Here is a 16062-nt window from a genome sequence, read left to right on the forward strand (position 1 = left end):
TACTTGAAAAAGTTTTTAATATGAAAAAATTTTAAACAATGTCTTTTTGGCAAACACAGGGAGGGCAGCCACCACCCCACAACCCTGAGTAGAGAAAGGAAGGCTTGGAAAAGCACACAAAGAATGTAGAGACATGAGGTCTAATCTTGTAGCGGCTTCTGAGGAAGATCTCAGTCCAGGGGTAAGTTCAAGTCCACAGGTGAAATGGCCAGGATGCCCTCCTGGAAGGGAAAAGTGGAAGAGCTTGTGAGCGCTCACAGTAAGAGCCTGTCCTCCATTCGCAGTGGCATCTCCACCAGCCCAGTGAGAGCAGAGACAGCGGAGGCAAGGAACCACAGAAGGGAGGCAGACAGGGATGGGGTGGGAGGATGGAGATCCAAAGAAAGAATCAGAGGCCCACGGGTGGACGGGGCCAGAGTCCTGGTAAAAGGGAGGAAAGACAAAGCTCCAGGGTAGAGGGCAGAGCACCAGTGGCAGGTAGACAGAGAGACAGGGAAGAGAGATCCAGAGAAAGGGAACAGGGTCCTGGGGTTTTAAGGATGCAAAGCTCTGGTGCTGTGTCAAAGTCTTGATCCCAATCCTCTGCATGGGGGACCCTTCATCCATCTCCATAAAATCGGGATAATATCCAATCCCATAAGGTGGTTGTGGGATTTAAATGGAATCATTCCACTTAAGTCCTTGGCTATGCACATGGTCGAAAAGAAAAACAATTTCACCAATAAACAAGCTTCTGCACAGAGCTCCAGACACATCGTCTATCCACTGTCCCCTCCTCATCTCCCTTTGGGGTCTGAAGGGCATCTCTCCCCTAACTGGACCATTTCCAATCATCTCTGATTCTTCTTCAAACGTGCTCCCCCTGCTCCTCACTCCTATCTCAGGGAGCACCAGATGCGGCCCTGCAGGTGCTCAGGCCAGCATCCTTGACTCCTGTCTTCCCCTCATCGGCACTCATAAATAGCACTGGTAATCCACTCCATAAGCGAAATCTATCAACTCTACCTCTAAATTAACTGGAGGACTCCACCGCCTCCACCGCGGTGTGATCCACCCTCATCTCCCTCCCTAAACCAGAGCGGACACCTCCTCCCGACTCCCCACTTCCGCCTCGCCCGCTAGTGTTCCCCCATGCGGCCGCTAGAGGGCGCAAGTCAACACCTAAGTCAGCTCACTATGCCCCGGGCGCAGAGAGAGCTAGTCTAGGGACTCCAGGCCCGCTCAGAGTCAAAGTCCAAGTTCTCACTTTCACAATGTCCCACGCGATCTGGCCGGCCGCCCTTCCTGACCTCATCTCTCGCCCTCTCCCCTTCGCTTACCCTGCTTCAGCCCTACTGGCCTCCACTCTGCTCCTCAAACACACCTGGCCAGCTCCTGCCAGCCTGTGAAGCAACACTCAAAACCTGAGAGCACCAAATCCCCACAGCAACCAGGCAGGGAAGTGAACAATGCCCGTTGGGCTGGGGGAGACTGGTGCTCAGCTAGCTGGGGATGTTGCCAAGGTCACACTGTCAGTATTCTGGAGCCCAATCAAGCTCTGAGCCTGGCACTGGATTTAAAGCAGTGAGCAAGGAGTGCCTGGGTGGCTCAGGGTGGTTAAGCGTCTGCCTTAGGCTCAGGTCCTGGAGTCCTGGGATGGAGCCCTACAACAGGCTCCTTGCTCCGTGGGGAGTCTGCTTCTCCCTCTGTCCCCTTACCCCCACTTGTATACACACACTCACTCTAATAAAATCTTTAAAAAGGGGGTGGGGCACCTGAGTGGCTCAGCTGGTTAAGTGTCTGCCTTCAGCTCAGGTCATGATCCCAGGGTCCTGGAATTGAGCCCTGTGTAGGGCTCCCTGCTCAGTAGGGAGCCTGCTTCTCTCTCTCCCTCTGCTGCTCCCCCTGAGTTTGTGCTCTCATGTGCTTTCTCTCCCTCTCTCTAACTCTCTAACTTGTGCTCTCTCCCTCAGATAAATAAATGACAGATAAATAAAGCAGTGAGCAAGCTTGGTAAGACTCCCTGGTCTTTGTGAAACTGATAGGTCAGGGGCAAGAGAACATGCAAAAAAACCCAAAAAGAAGTAAGTAAAGCAGGTCAATCCTACCATCTGATAGAAGCTGTGTATTAGAAGGTGCAGAGTATTATGGAAGGAAGTAAAGCGATGAAGAGGGAAAAGGAGTGGGTGGGAGGGTACAAGGTGGCTGCGGTTTTATATGGGGACCAGGGGAGGTCTCACTGGGAGTGACACCCGAATGGAGCAGAGGAACCGAGGCAGGGGGATACCTGGGGAAGCGCATTCTGGCAGGCAGTGTCAGAGAAGCAGATAGGCACAAGATAACTATGCAAATGCGCACAGGATGCCAAGGACTTACAGAGGTGATTCCATTTTAATCTTTACAATAACCCTTTGAGATGGGTACTTCTCCTCTTCCCTCTTGACTGATAAGGAAACAGAGGCCCAGGAAGAGGTCTCACTTCATTCCCACTCATAACTGTCAGTATCCACCAGAATGGTTTAAGCCAGGCATAGTGTCTGCACCGATTACCTACCGGTGTACAGTAGGTGCTCAATAAACACAGAAAGGAAAATAAATAAATAAATAAATAAACACAGAAAGGATGAATGGTAGGGCTAGGAGAACACGCATCATGTCTGAAAAGAAGCCGAAGACGCCAACCCCCTACCACACAGGCACAAGTTACAACTGGATAAAGGGAGGCCCAGAGAAGCTTTGGCAGCTCACCCAGCCCCCGTGTGCCTGGATCCAGGGCCCGAAGCTGTGCACGTGCTCCACGCTGAGTCCGGCCAGGGTGCCCCCCAGCCCAGCCACGCGGCGGCTCAGCTCCATGGCCAGGGCCAGGCGGGCCAGGGGCTCCGGCGAAGGCGGTGGAGGCCCGGGGCAGGGCAAGGAGGGGCGTGGACGGCTGGGCAGAGGGCTGTCCTCCCGGCTAGAGAACAGCTCCACCAGGCGGGCGAAGGAGCCGGCGGAGAGGCGGGCCAGCTTCCCACGCAGGGCGGGGTCCGAGGCCAGCTGGGGGTGAGGAAGACAAGAGGCTGGGTCGGCCACGCCCCCGCGGCCAGCCAATCGGGGACTAGGAGGCGGGGCTTTCTGGTAGAACCGTTAACGACACTGATGCTCAGAGCCACGCCCCATCCATCACACCAGCCAATCATAAACCAGACTCTGGTCTCCGCCAAACTATTCCTAGGGCAGTGGGTGAGAAGTTAAGGGAAGGCCTCGAGAGCCAATGAGGGCCATGCTCTACTTAGCCGAGTTCTAGACTACTGATCTTATAGCCACGCCCCTACGGGTTCCTCGAGAGCCCCAGAGGTCAGGCTCCTGCCTACAACAACCTCGCCTTCCACTCTACTATTAATATTATAGGATCAGACACTTTGTCCAAGCTCCTGAGCCCATCGAATTCCAGGACCAAGTCATCATCATAAGCCAGATTAATTTCCCCCCACATTATAGGGCATGCCCCCATACAGTTAAGCAGGGCTTCAGATTCTAGACAGCCCTCTCGAAACCAACCCCCCTCTCACCACCATGCATGCAGTCCCTAATTCCTCAACTGGTCCTAGGGAGTTTCCCAGGTCACGTTTTTTTGGGTGGCCACATCCCCGATCTTTAAACCACGCCCCTCTTACGGGGAATGTAAGCCCCTGTTTAAGGGACTACCCTAACCAGAACTCTGTCCCTCAACCTATAGCGGAGAAGCTTAGCACTCTGACTCCATACTGTTTCTATTTCCCTTACTGCTGGGACCAATAGCTTAGAAACTTCTGCTTAGCCCCGCACATAGGCATATTACTGCGAAGACTTGCAAAAACTGCTATTCTACCCAAAATCCACCTTGCCGGAGGATATAAAGGAGTACTTACAGAAATAACTATGCTCTGTTTAAGATTTTTTTTTTTTAAGATTTTATTTATTTCTTCATGAGAGACAGAGACACAGGCAGAGGGAGAAGCAGGCTCCGTGCAGGGGCCCTGACGTGGGATTCGATCCCGGGTCTCTAGGATAATGCCCTAGGCCAAAGGCGGTGCTAAACCGCTCAGCCACCCGGCCTGCCCCTGTTTAAGTTTTGCAGGAACGACATGACCTGTACACAAAGATCAACTGACCAAGGAGGGGGTGCCTGGGTGTTTCGGTGGGTTAAGCATCTGCCTTCCACTCAGGTCGTGATCCCAGAGACCTGGGATCCAGGCTTGCTGGGAGCTTCCTGCTCATCAGGGAGTCTGCTTCTCCCTCTCTCTCTGCCCTTCCCTCCCTGCTCAGGCTGTCTCTGACTCTCTCAAATAAATAAATAAAATATTTAAATAAATAAATGAAACCTCTTTAAAAAACTGACCAAAGACAAAAGAAGTTACACAATCTTCCCCTGTTGTCTACAGACTGTCAGGAACCTTTGTGACTCCAACTACCTCCCCCCCCACACCCCCGCATTCCTAACAAAAGAAACGCCAATCTCATACTGGGGCAGATGGTTCTTTGGGACAGTAGTCTGCCATCTCCTCAGTGTGCTGGCTTTCCAGATAAAATCACTTTCCTTACCCCAACATCTTGCCTCTTGACTTACTGACCCGTGGTGCTGCAAGCAAAATGAGCTTGGAGCCCCTTACAAACCCTTCATAGAAGCCGCGTCCCACCGTCTCCTCACCTGACCATCTAATGAGAATGCAGACCCAGGTTCTGATCCCAGAGCTCAACCATCCTGCAATCCCTATCCCAGCTAAGGGATGGAACAGACTGCCTGGTACCTTCTGGTTGATGACTTCAGCCTCTTCCTCCAGCAAGGCCACCAGCTTCCGCAGTAGGGCTTCCTTCTCTGTGAGGGGGGGACCCTGTAACTCTGGGGGTTAGGAACGCAGGAGAGAATTCAGCTGGAGGCAGAACCCTGCCAACCCTTCCACCCTCACCCTTCTCCGGGGCTCCTCTGTATCTCACCTGGGCTAGGTGGGGATCTCAGCTGCTCTTGGACCAATTGTTCCAGCCGCTGGGCCACCAGAGCATAGAAATCGGAAGTGGCTGGGCCTGGAGTGAAAAGAGCAAGTGATGGGTCTCTGGGACATCAGGAACTTATGGATTCTCTTCTTGTCTCAACCATCTTCCAGGGAGCACTGATTTCCATTTCCTAATGGGGTAAACTGAGGCCCAGTGACTGCACTTGCCAAAGGGCTTTGTACTTCCCATTTTATTGTGTTGCCCAAACTAGACTTAGAATGTTAGAGGTGAACTAGACCTTGAAAGAATATTCTAGGGCAGCCCCGGTGGCTCAGCAGTTTAGCCCTTCAGTGATCCTGGAGACCCGGGATCAAGTCCCACGTCAGGCTCCCTGCATGGAGCCTGCTTCTCCGTCTGCCTGTGTCTCTCCCTCTCTCTGTGTGTATGTCTCTCATGAATAAATAAAATCTTAAAAAAAAAAAAAAAGAATATCCTGTCCAAGAAAGGCAAACACAGGGCACCCCAGCTATTACCACGCTATCCCTTGCCGTTCTCAGGCCTCATCAATTGCTCACAGAACTTTCCTCCCTGCTGTGAAATCCTTTTCTTTTGAAGCTAGCACTCCCAGTAGCCATTCCTAGTCTATGGAGGCTTACATAGGAGTTTTTGGTTACTCTCAATTCCTTTTGGTTACTCTTAATGGAATCCAACAACACCCCCTCCCACTCTCACATGCACACATAGGCACACATTGCTACTTTACTTCTGAGGAAGCATAGGAGCAAAAAAGAAATTGAATTTCCCTGAGTTGCGTAACCGAACAGTCAGGGATCCGTGACCGAAAACCAGGTCTCCTGCCTCCCTAGGATGATGGGGGAATACTAGTGGCAATAAAGTCCTAGAAGTAGGGAAGCATGCACAGGAGGAGAGATAAGCAGAAAAGGACAAAGCCCCCTGAAGCCAGCTCACAGAATTGAGAGGCAGCAATAACTGGGGGTGGAGGTGGGGGATCAGAGAGTGGTGAGGGGAGTCCTCACCCTAGCTCCTGTCTTAGCTGAGTGATCTTGGACTAGCTCCTTCTCCTTTCTATGCTTTAAGAATCAAAGCTTCTGGGGACGTCTGGGTGGCTCAGTGGTTGAGCATCCGCCTTTGGCTCAGGCCTTGATCCCAGAGTTCCAGGATCGAGTCCTGCATTGGGCTCCCTGCAGGGAGCCTGCTTCTCCCTCTGCCTGTATCTCTGCCTCTCTCTGTGTGCCTCTCATTAATAAATAAATAAAATCTTAAAAAAAAAAAAAAAGATTCAAAGTTTTGGCCCTGCCGGTGTCCAGGTGATCTAGGAAAATCTCTTACCAGGCTCTGAAACATAGCATGGGCGGAGGGGCAAGGAGCAAGGCCGAGGGGACACAGGGGGGTCTGCTCCTCGCCCCAGGGGACAGGGAAGACATCTTCGAAGACGGCTCAGGAAATCTGTTGGCTCCTCCTGGGCAGGACTCCTGGGGAAGGGGACCTCAGAGAATGACTGCAGAGGCCCCTTGCAAGCAGTCCCTTCTTCCTCCCACTGAGGGCCTGTCACTGCAACCCCAGGGACAAGGATAAAGGGCCAGATATAAAAGAGGGGAACGCAGACAGAGACCAGGTACAAAAGTTAGAGAGGGCCCCACCCCAAATGCAGGCCCCAGAGGAAAGAAGGCAGCTCCTCTTACCTGGGTGGGGTAGGGCTGGGGGACCCAGCAGCCTCACCTCGCCTAAAGAAGGCAGCTAGGACTCTCAGCGTGTCCTCCCGGAGCCCCAGCTCTTCTGAGCCTGCCATGGGGGCACCTGTGAAAAAGGGAGCTGGGGGATGGGCTCCAGGGTTGAACTGAAGTGGAGGATTGGTGCCCAAATGCCTAGTCCCTGAATAAGGAGGGCGCCAGGACCCACGAATTCCCGAAGGAAGAAAGGGCTGAGAGTCTCAACTCCTAAATCCTTTAGGGGAGTTAGGGTCTGGGGACCCAGACTCTTGAGTTCTCAGAGGGAGAAGAGCGATGACGCCAAAGACTCCTCGATCCTTGGAGAGGAAGAGGCTTAGGGACCCGGGTTCCTGGGGTCAAAAGACTGGGGGCTGGACTCTGAAGATTTTTTGGAGAAGGGGGCTGGAGGATCGGAATTGTTGAGTCTGAGAAAGAACGGAACTTGGGGCAACGACTTGTGGTTTCTGGAGGCATAACGCCAAGCCGCTCATGCTCTTAAAGAATCAGGAACTACGAATCCCAGCAGGCTTCATGGCAAACCTTCCCCTCGGTCCGCACTTGTGCGCCGCGCAGCCTCCTTGGGAAGTGTAGTTCCATTATCTGACCCACGCTGGAATCTTGGGGACCCGGGGTGCATAGATGTCTAGGAAGCGGGACTGAGGTGCCCGCTCCTAGACCCGTCCTTTTCCCTTCTCGCCCCAGCCTGCACAAAAGCCCAGCTTACCTGGGGCCGGGGAGCCGCCAGCCCCCTCTCCTTCACCGAACTTGAGTAAACTTTTATTAGTGCAACTTTCCCGCGCCTGCGCACTGGGCCGGGTTGGTGTCAGCCCCGTAGTGGGAGGGGCGGAGCGCTGGATACCCATCTAATTTGCATGTGGCGTTCCCAGCATGCCTTTGGCCGGAAGATCTATAAACGGCATAGCGGGGGGCGGGGGGAGAACCGGAGGCGTCCGGGTTCTTGGTGCCGCCTCTTTGGCTCTGGAGTCTTGTCAACCAATCGCAGATAAAGTTGTTTTTGTTTTATGAAAACGATAGAAAAGAAAACCCTCTTTCTCTGAAGCTCAGCTGACGGGAAGTAGGGTGTGCAGCTGCAAGTTCGAGAGTTATCGGACCCCAAAGGCAGGGGCGGGTTCTAGCACCCTGAGCGCCCCGACCCTCTACGTAGGTAACTGGGAAGATCTGGGGAATTGGTGGCGCCCGGGGCGAGAAACGCGAGACGTGCTGGGTCTGCCCTGAGAGTCTAGAGGAGCAAGGTGTACTCTAGGGAAGGTGAAGCAGAGTTCGAGTAAAAGTGAAGCTATGGCCGCTGCCGGAGGTCGGCTGTGAAATAAAAAGTAGTAGCGGGGGCGCGGGGGGAGGCGTCTGCATTGGGGGATCTAAGGGACAGAAGAGCAGACTCTGAAAGTGGGAGGCAGTCCACTCTATAGAGTATGTGTGTGGGGGGGTGCCCTAGAGGAAGGAAGCTGTCTGGGGGGAAGGATGGTGGATGGAGGGTCCACCGTGGAAATGGGTGAGGGGCTCTTCTGTAGGAGTCCGCAACACAGATAAGTGCGGGAGGTAGAGATCTACAAGGAAATAACGTCTGCCCTGAAATAACCAGGGGAGTCTCTACCTTGGAAGCGGAGGTGACTGCCTTAGGTGATGTGGGGGAGGGGAGAGGAGAAGAGGGTTTACAGCGGAAGAGGGAAGAATCTACACTGGCGGAGTTGGGGAGGTAGAGGAGGAGGCTCAGGAGGAGGTGGGGAAAGACGGGGCGTCTCAGATGGATTGGAGGGGAAGTCCTCGTTGAATTGAGGGACTGTCTGGAGGTGAAAAGAGGAGTTGTCTTGTTTTATACCCCAGAAAAATATAAGTGAGGGACGCTGCACCGCCGCCCCATGAGAGGAAGGTCTGGGAGCGGAACCCTCGGGGGCGGGGGCGGTGGGCGGGTAGCTAAGAGGCCATCCGCGCCCACGAACTGCCCTCTAAGCACAGGCCGGACCATGGGAACCCCAAAACCGCGGATCCTGCCCTGGCTGGTGTCACAGCTGGACCTAGGGCACCTGGAGGGGGTGGCCTGGCTGGACGAGCGCCGCACGCGCTTTCGCATCCCTTGGAAGCATGGCTTGCGGCAGGATGCCCAGCAGGAGGACTTCGGCATCTTCCAGGTGCGAGAGCTTCGTGCCGCCGGGAACCCTGAGCTAACCTACCTGAGGGGTGGACTCCCAGGGGGCGGAGCCGAGAGGGAGGGGTTAGTCTGCGTAGGGTTGGCCGGCGCTGACGCTGGCAGGTGGAGGTGAGTGGAGTTAGGACTGGACTGGGCAGGGTTAGGAGGATCAGCGGACGGATGTCGCAAGGCGGGCACGGCTGGAACGGCCAGGTTCCGGAAAAAGAACCGGAAAAGCGGGGTTAGAACTCGAGAGAAATGCAAACTGGGGATTGAGGGCTCGCAGAGGGCGGGGCTTTGGGTCGTAGAATTCTGAGGGCGGGTTTTGGAACCTTCGAGGCGAGACCTGGCCCCAAAGTTGAGGTGATTTCCCACCAAATTCGGATACACCAGTGGTGGTAACCAGAGTTCGAGTACGAGGGGGCGGGGCCATTACGACCTGTCCTGGGGCAGGTTGCTGGCAGAGTTAGACGCCCAGTAGGACCTGGAAGGTTGGCTTAGAAAGCAAAGTTTTTGAATAGGTGAAGCGGGGGGGGGGGGGGGGGGGGGCTTACGATGCAGAGTCCAAGAGTTTGGGGATGGATCCTTGTCAAGTTAGAACGTGCCAGGGGAGACCGCCCTTGGGCCGGGGTCTTAGTCATCCTTCTCACCATCCTGGTACCAACTGGATCCCCAGGCGTGGGCCGAAGTCAGCGGTGCCTACACTCCTGGAAAGGATAAACCTGATCTGCCCACCTGGAAGAGGAATTTCCGATCTGCCCTGAACCGGAAGGAGGAGTTGCGTGTAGCTGAGGACCGGAGCAAAGACCCCCACGACCCACACAAGGTCTATGAGTTTGTGATCTCAGGTGTGCCAGAAGTGGGGCTCCACGTGGAGGGATGGGATTTTGAGCATCCCCAACACTCTGCTCCACTCACCACCTTCCCTGGCAGGAGCTGGGAACTTGCCTGAGTTACTGGACACCTTTCCAGACACCAATGGCAGATACAGTACCTCGGATACCCAGGCAAGAATGCACCCCATCCTTCCTGCCCTCAGGATGACCCATCTTCTGTGTCCCCACAGCCTTGTTCAGGCTTCCTCTCCTCCCCCTGGACCATCACATCAAATCCTCCTCCTGAGCCTCCATCCTATCCCCTGTGGGCTGTCCACCCACCCATCTAGAGCTGACCCTGTCCCTCTCCTGCTCATAGCGAGCCCTTCCATGGACACTTCCAGCGTCTCAGGAAAAAATGCAGAGCTTTCACCAAGGCATTTAGGGCCCTAATACACCTTTCTAGGATTTCACAGTTTCTCTTGCTATGTAGAGTACCCTCAGCCTCCTGGGAACCCAGAACCACCCTATCCTTGGTCTTGCTGACGTCCATGCCAGGGCAGGTCCCCTCTGAAATAGTGTCTAGCCTTCTCTGCCCAGGTCTTGCTTGCCCAGGGCCAGGTCCTTGGGCTGGAACTAGCTGTTCCCTTGGGCCAATGGTAGCATCCATCATATACCAGAGCATGTATTTTGGCATCTGTGCCTGTGCTTGTCTACCTACCTCCTATCCCCCACCTCCCTGCCAGCCCCAACTGGAAGCCCCCCCCTTTTTTAAAGATTTTATTTACTCATGAGAGACACAGAGAGACAGACAGAGACCAAGACAAAGGCAGAGGGAGAAGCAGGTTCCATGCAGGGAGCCAATGTGGGACTCGATCCCGGGACTCCAGGGTCACGCCCTGGGCTGAAGGCAGATGCCAAACCACTGAGCCACCCAGGGATCCCCCTGGAAGCCCCTTGAGGGCAGAGCTCAAATCTGACTCGTCTCTGGGTCCCAAGGCCTGGTCCACATGAAGTCTCCAGAAAAGGCTACAGAAATGCCCAGACCCTTTTCTTTTTGCTTCTCTCCAGGAAGACACATTAGAGGAATTACTTGGTGACATGGTCTTGACCCCATTCCCAGATGAGGGGCCCTCGAGCCTGGTGGTGGTCCCAGAGCAAACCCCTCCACTCTTGCTGAGCCCCACCATAGACCTCCCCACTCCCTGCCCAAACTCAGAGCCCCCTGAAAACCCGCTGAAGCGGCTCTTGGTGCCTGATGAAGGTAAGTGGCAGCTCTGGGGTGGGAGGTGCTGGGGTGACAGGGCCCCTTATGCCCTCTCAATCTCACTCCCTCTTCATGTCACTTCTGCCACTGCCCAGAGTGGGAGTTCGAGGTGACTGCCTTCTATCGGGGCCGCCAAGTCTTCCAGCAGACAGTCTCCTGCCCAAGGGGCCTGCGGCTGGTGGCAGCAGAAGGAGGGGACACGATGCTGCCTGGACAGCCAATAATACTGCCAGACCCCGGAGTGTTGGTAACAGACAAGACCGTGATGGGCTACGTGAGGCGTGTACTGAGCTGCTTGGGTGGGGGACTAGCTCTGTGGAGGGCAGGACAGCAGCTCTGGGCACGCAGGCTGGGGCACTGCCACACATACTGGGCCCTGGGCGAGGAGCTTCTCCCTGACAGCAGTCCCAGGCCCGGCGGCGAGGTCCCCAAGGATGAAGATGGAGACCTGTTCGACCTGAGGCCCTTCGTGTCAGGTGAGGAGGCAAAGCCTTAGCTCTGCTGTAGAAAGAGCTGGTCACGGTGGTTTAGAACTCTGGGGTCTGGGAGTGCCTGGGTGGCTCAGTCGATGAACCATCTGACTCTTGATATCAGCTCGGGTCATGACCTCAGGGTCACAAGATCAAGCCGAGTCTGGCTCTGCACTGGGTGTGGAGCCTGCTTAAGGTTCTCTCTCTCTGCCTCTGCCCCTGGTCCCCACTCTCCTTACATCCTCCTCTCTCTAAAAACAAAAAAATTTTCAAACCTCCAAATCCCAGAGTTCTTTTTTTTTTTTTTTTTTAAGATTTTATTTATTTATTCATGAGAAACACACAGAGAGAGGCAGAGACACAGGCAGAGGGAGAAGCAGGCTCCATGCAGGGAGCTTGATGCGGAACCCAGTCCCAGGACTCCAGGATCACACCCTGGGCTGAAGGCAGGCACTAAACCACTGAGCCACCCAGAGATCCCCCAAACCCCAGAGTTCTAATTCAGAACCTGCTGCTCTGCTTGTGCTATAACCTGGGGCAAGACATGGATTGCTCTGAGTCTGTCAGAGGACTGTCTCCTCTGCTAGAGCTGGTAGGAGGCACAGGGCCCAGTGCACAGAAGGTGCTCAAGGAATTAACTGCCATCGTCCTCATTATTACCAGTTAGTAGGGTGGATAGACAGATGCAGGACAGAGAAGTCCTTTAGGGCTTTGTTATCCAGTAAATATCTCTGCAGGGATGGAAATGCTCTGGAGTTGAACTGTCCAGTGTGGTATCCACCAGCCACGTGTGGCTATTGAGTACTTAGGCCAATGCAACTGAGGAAGAGAGCTTGAACTTTTATTTGATTTTAATTAATTACCATTTAAATGGAAATAGCCACAGTGGCTAGTGGCCACTATCAGGAGATTGTGGCCTTAGGGGGTTAAAGAGCAGAAACTGCCAACTACCTTGTATTCCAGAATCAGGGGACATCCTTGTAGGGAGTGTACTCCTATCCCAAATGGTGGGGAGTGGAGGGGGGAAACATTTAAGATTATGCCAGGACTTTTCCTAGATCAGCAGCCATCTGGTCGAGGTGTTGTAGGCATGTTGGGCTTCTGGTCAAGGAAGAAGGTGAGGCTGTTAGTCACGTTTGGGGGCAGGGAGGGGCAAGTGGAGGGTCCTCTTCCCATGCCTGACTAGGATCTCGGACCCCCAGATCTGATTGCCTTCATCAAAGGAAGCCGACACTCACCACGCTACACCCTCTGGTTCTGTGTGGGGGAGCCATGGCCCCAAGACCAGCCCTGGACCAAGAAGCTGGTGATGCTCAAGGTGCAGCATTTCTGGGCTCCTGGAGCTAAGGGGTGGATCTTAACAAAGGGAAGAGAAACTACAATTCCCAGAAGCCCCTCTGGGGAACTACAACTTCCAAGAGTCTTTGCAACCACCAGTTCCTCATCCCCAGGAGCTTCTGGGTGTCCTTCTCATGGCCCCTCACCCCCAAAACCTGTTTTGAACTCTCAAAACCATGTGGAAGTCAGTGGAATACAAGTCCTAGCAGCCTCTTTAAGGAACTACAGCTCTTAAGGGGTCCTTCTGACCACAGTTGCTGAGTGGAATCCCTACATTCCAGGAACCCCTCCAGCATCTCAGCCCTAGTAAACTTCCCAGGCCTCCCATGGTGGGGAGTTACAGAGAAAACAATAATTCCCAGCAGCTCTAGGCCTAATGGTTATTCCTGGTTTATGGTGGGGGCTGCTGGAAGTTGTAGTCCACTCAACCCCACCTTATTTCTGCCCCCCACCTCCTGTAGGTTGTTCCTACGTGCCTTAGGGCCCTGCTGGAAATGGCACGGTTAGAGGGCGCTTCCTCCCTGGAGAACACTGTGGACCTGCACATTTCCAACAGCTACCCACTCACTCTCACCTCGGACCAGTACAAGGCGTACCTCGAGGACCTGGTTGAGGACATGGATTTCTGGGTCACTGGGGAGGTCTGACCCCTCCTCACCGGTACTGCCCTTTTGTGCCTTCACCCTGGCCAATAAACTGTTTCTTGCCACTGTTACCACTTGTGTGCCTGGTGCTAGGGGTTAGCTAGGTCCAGGCTAGCCCTGATGTGGGCTAGGCATTATTCCTTGGCAAGCAACCCAAACCCAGATGCTTACAGCATAAGGACCAGACACTGCAGGGAGCCGCTGATACCTGTCACCTCCTGACCTTCCAGGGGCCTGGTGAGGAGGGGACAGTCACCCCCATTTTACAGACCAAGACACTGATGCTTAGAGAAGAGCAAAGGTTATAAAGCAAGACAGGAGACACAAGATGGGTTAGAATCCAGTCTGACTGCAGGGTTGCTACTTTCTGATGGGGGCCCCAGGGTAGAATCTAGAACCCCAGTTTTGGCTATGAACAGTTGAGGCCACTGATTGTTCAGTCCAGTAAGCTGGATCAGCCTGTTGGCTGGGGGGTGGGGGGGGCTTAGGTCCCCTCCCAGCTCCTGCTGGGTGACCTCAGGCAGGTCCTCCTGTCCCAACCAGCTGTGGGCTCCCCTCTGCATGGGGCTGGAACAGGCAGCTGTAAAGAAGTTATGTGTCCCGGCTTTAAAGCCCACCCTCGGGATCCCTGGGTGGCGCAGCGGTTTGGCGCCTGCCTTTGGCCCGGGGCGCGATCCTGGAGACCCGGGATCGAATCCCACGTCGGGCTCCCGGTGCATGGAGCCTGCTTCTCCCTCTGCCTGTGTCTCTGCCTCTCTCTCTATCTCTCTGTGACTATCATAAATAAATAAAAATTAAAAAAAAAAAAAATTAAAGCCCACCCTCTCCTGCACCCCTGATGCTACTACCTCTCCTCACTATGTCTGGGTTCTGGGTAATGGGGATGGTGTGGAGGCCAGTGTGGCCCTGACTCACTGTGGCCCCTGTTAGTTTCCCTCTCTACTTCAGGAGAGTGGATAAGATCACCCCAGCCCCATAGGACTGGTAAAGAGAGTCCAACTCAATGAAAGACAAAAATCCTGCTGCTGGGGCAAGTCCAGGCCTAAACAAGTAGCACTCAGTTGCCCTGAGCTTGGAAGACACAGAGCAGGGGGGACCTGGGACCCCCAACCTCCCACCCACCACTTCCTGTCAATAGCAACGGCTTACCACGTACCAGGTACGGTTCTAAGTGCCTCACTTGCTTGTGTCTTCATCCCTCCAACACCTGCTACAAGGATCAGGAGACCGAGGCCCAGCAAGGCTAGTACACTTGCCCCTGCCCTGCCCCCCACCCCTGTCACAGCCTGCTATAACCACCCTCAGACTGGGCCAGACTTCCTGCGTACCTCTTCCCAACCCTTTCCCAAACCACTCTGAAAAGAAAGGGCAAAAATCATGGGGCTTGGGGCTAACATTTCATGAAATCTTTAATGAAATTGGGGGAGGGGCACAAACAGAAGGGTGGGGCAATGGGGACAGGCCTGGGGGCAAGGGGCACAGGGCTGGGCAGGGCAGGGGGCTCTCCTCTTCCCTGCAGCAACCCTCCCTCCATCATCCCACTGATGGGGGGAAGGAAGTGGGGAGGTGGAGCCATAAATACGTCCAGAATTCCAAAGAGGTGAAGGAGGGAAGGGGTGGCTGAGGGTCTCAGAGGGGGGGCAAGGGCAGGCCGGGGCCACCCTTGTCAGGGGGCCCAGGCTCCTTGGGTGGCCGTGGGGGCCCTGGGGGATCCCCTGGCTTGCGGCCGTGCTTGCGAAAGTAGCGGTAGCGTTGGACGTAGGCCCGCACCAAGTTGCTCACCTTCACTGGGTTGATCTCCCCGCTTTTGCTGTGGCAGATCTAGGGAGTGAGGGGCAGCTGCGGTCACTGCCCATCCCCCAGGGTCCCCTCCACCGGGACTGCTGAGCATTGCTTGGCACGATGAGAGCCACCCCCCCAAGTTCAGGCCAACGCCCCTGCCTGTACCCCAGAGGCCAGCCGAATAGGCCCTCCTGTCACTCTCCTCACCTTCCAGGAGGACCCACCATTCCCGGCTCCCCGTCTGTGTACATCTGTCCACGCACGTCCGTCTCTCCTTCTCATCCTCTCCCCACCTCTGTGATCTGTTCCCCTCTGGGCCCCACCTTGTGGACAGCCTTCCTCAGGATGTCCTTGTACTCCTCCTTGGTGATGTCCTTCTTCTGATAATACGGCTTGATGGCCAGCTTCACCTCCTCCACTGCCCGCTCCTGTGTGTGCAGCTTCTTCAGGTACTGGTCGAAGTGGTGATGGAGTGGGAAGAACGGATGGCAGAGGCCAGATGAGCTCCCGCAGGAACCCCTGGCCTGCCTGCCCTCTGCTTGCCAGCTCAGCCTCCCCAACCATCCAGCTACTCCCAGAGGCAGAAGTCCAGCTTAGGGTCTGCCCTGTGCTCCTCCTGCTGCAGTCACCCTAGACTACAGGCTGGACAGGGCCTCTGAGTGTCACTTGAGCATCCACCAGGCTGGACCCTGGGTGGTCTCTGGTGGCCGGAACCAGGATACTCGTGTCCACTGCCTGTACAAAATTTACATGAAGCGGGATGCCTGGATGACTCAGCACCTGCCTTCGGTCCAAGGCGTGATGCTAGGGTCCCCGGACCGAGTCCCGCATCGGGCTCCCTGCGTGAAGTCTGCTTCTCTCTCTGCCTATGTCTCTGCCTCTCTCTGTGTCTCTCATGAATAAATAAATAAAATCTTAAAAAAAAAAAATTTACACAA

At 54.8% G+C, this 16062-nt stretch overlaps 3 protein-coding genes across 7 annotated transcripts in view; 1 reads left to right on the forward strand and 2 right to left on the reverse strand.

Annotated features, from left to right (window-relative positions):
• Positions 1-7662, reverse strand: BCL2L12 (BCL2 like 12). Its single transcript, XM_041742468.1, has 7 exons — positions 7387-7662; positions 6636-6750; positions 6283-6425; positions 4936-5022; positions 4749-4840; positions 2728-3015; positions 1-221 (listed from the first exon to the last, which is right to left on the reverse strand). The coding sequence occupies exons 1-7, from the start codon at positions 7523-7525 to the stop codon at positions 171-173; spliced, it is 915 nt and encodes a 304-aa protein (XP_041598402.1). The 5' UTR covers positions 7526-7662; the 3' UTR covers positions 1-170.
• On the forward strand, positions 7619-13413 carry IRF3 (interferon regulatory factor 3). 3 transcript variants are annotated; one of them, XM_041742466.1, is made up of 8 exons: positions 7619-7827; positions 8632-8809; positions 9485-9656; positions 9742-9815; positions 10695-10887; positions 10986-11366; positions 12563-12678; positions 13160-13413. In XM_041742466.1, exons 2-8 carry the CDS (start codon positions 8645-8647, stop codon positions 13343-13345), a joined length of 1287 nt encoding a protein of 428 aa, XP_041598400.1. In that variant the 5' UTR covers positions 7619-7827; positions 8632-8644; the 3' UTR covers positions 13346-13413. The 3 variants fall into 3 exon arrangements, with proteins under 3 accessions (XP_041598400.1, XP_041598399.1, XP_041598398.1); XM_041742465.1 differs by having other exon boundaries at positions 8637-8809; XM_041742464.1 differs by having other exon boundaries at positions 7619-7823; positions 8637-8809.
• SCAF1 (SR-related CTD associated factor 1) overlaps positions 8848-16062 on the reverse strand; it is a 19345-nt gene continuing 12130 nt past the window's right edge. For 2 of the 3 annotated variants that reach the window (XM_041742462.1, XM_041742463.1), the window contains exons 10-11: positions 15448-15576; positions 14734-15163 (exon numbers count right to left, since the gene is read on the reverse strand). In XM_041742462.1, the coding sequence (XP_041598396.1) occupies positions 14972-15163; positions 15448-15576 (321 nt within the window). In that variant the 3' untranslated portion in view covers positions 14734-14971. Of the gene's footprint in view, positions 9009-9362; positions 9516-14733; positions 15164-15447; positions 15577-16062 lie in introns of those variants that run through there. The other variant, XR_005985904.1, reaches the window with a different exon arrangement.

The sequence above is a fragment of the Vulpes lagopus genome, chromosome 2 (genome assembly GCF_018345385.1).
Source record: "Vulpes lagopus strain Blue_001 chromosome 2, ASM1834538v1, whole genome shotgun sequence".
Lineage (NCBI taxonomy): Eukaryota > Metazoa > Chordata > Mammalia > Carnivora > Canidae > Vulpes > Vulpes lagopus.

Excerpts from the sequence above, each read along its gene's own strand:
- BCL2L12 (XM_041742468.1), bottom strand. The coding sequence starts at position 7,525 with ATGGGTATCCAGCGCTCCGCCCCTCCCACTACGGGGCTGACACCAACC. Across the intron at positions 6,426-6,635 it reads CCCAGCCCTACCCCACCCAG|GAGTCCTGCCCAGGAGGAGC; the intron begins GTAAGAGGAGCT and ends CCCCTTCCCCAG. Across the intron at positions 5,023-6,282 it reads ATGCTATGTTTCAGAGCCTG|GCCCAGCCACTTCCGATTTC; the intron begins GTAAGAGATTTT and ends TTTTCACTCCAG.
- IRF3 (XM_041742466.1), top strand. The coding sequence starts at position 8,645 with ATGGGAACCCCAAAACCGCGGATCCTGCCCTGGCTGGTGTCACAGCTG. Across the intron at positions 10,888-10,985 it reads GCTCTTGGTGCCTGATGAAG|AGTGGGAGTTCGAGGTGACT; the intron begins GTAAGTGGCAGC and ends GCCACTGCCCAG. Across the intron at positions 11,367-12,562 it reads CCTGAGGCCCTTCGTGTCAG|ATCTGATTGCCTTCATCAAA; the intron begins GTGAGGAGGCAA and ends TCGGACCCCCAG.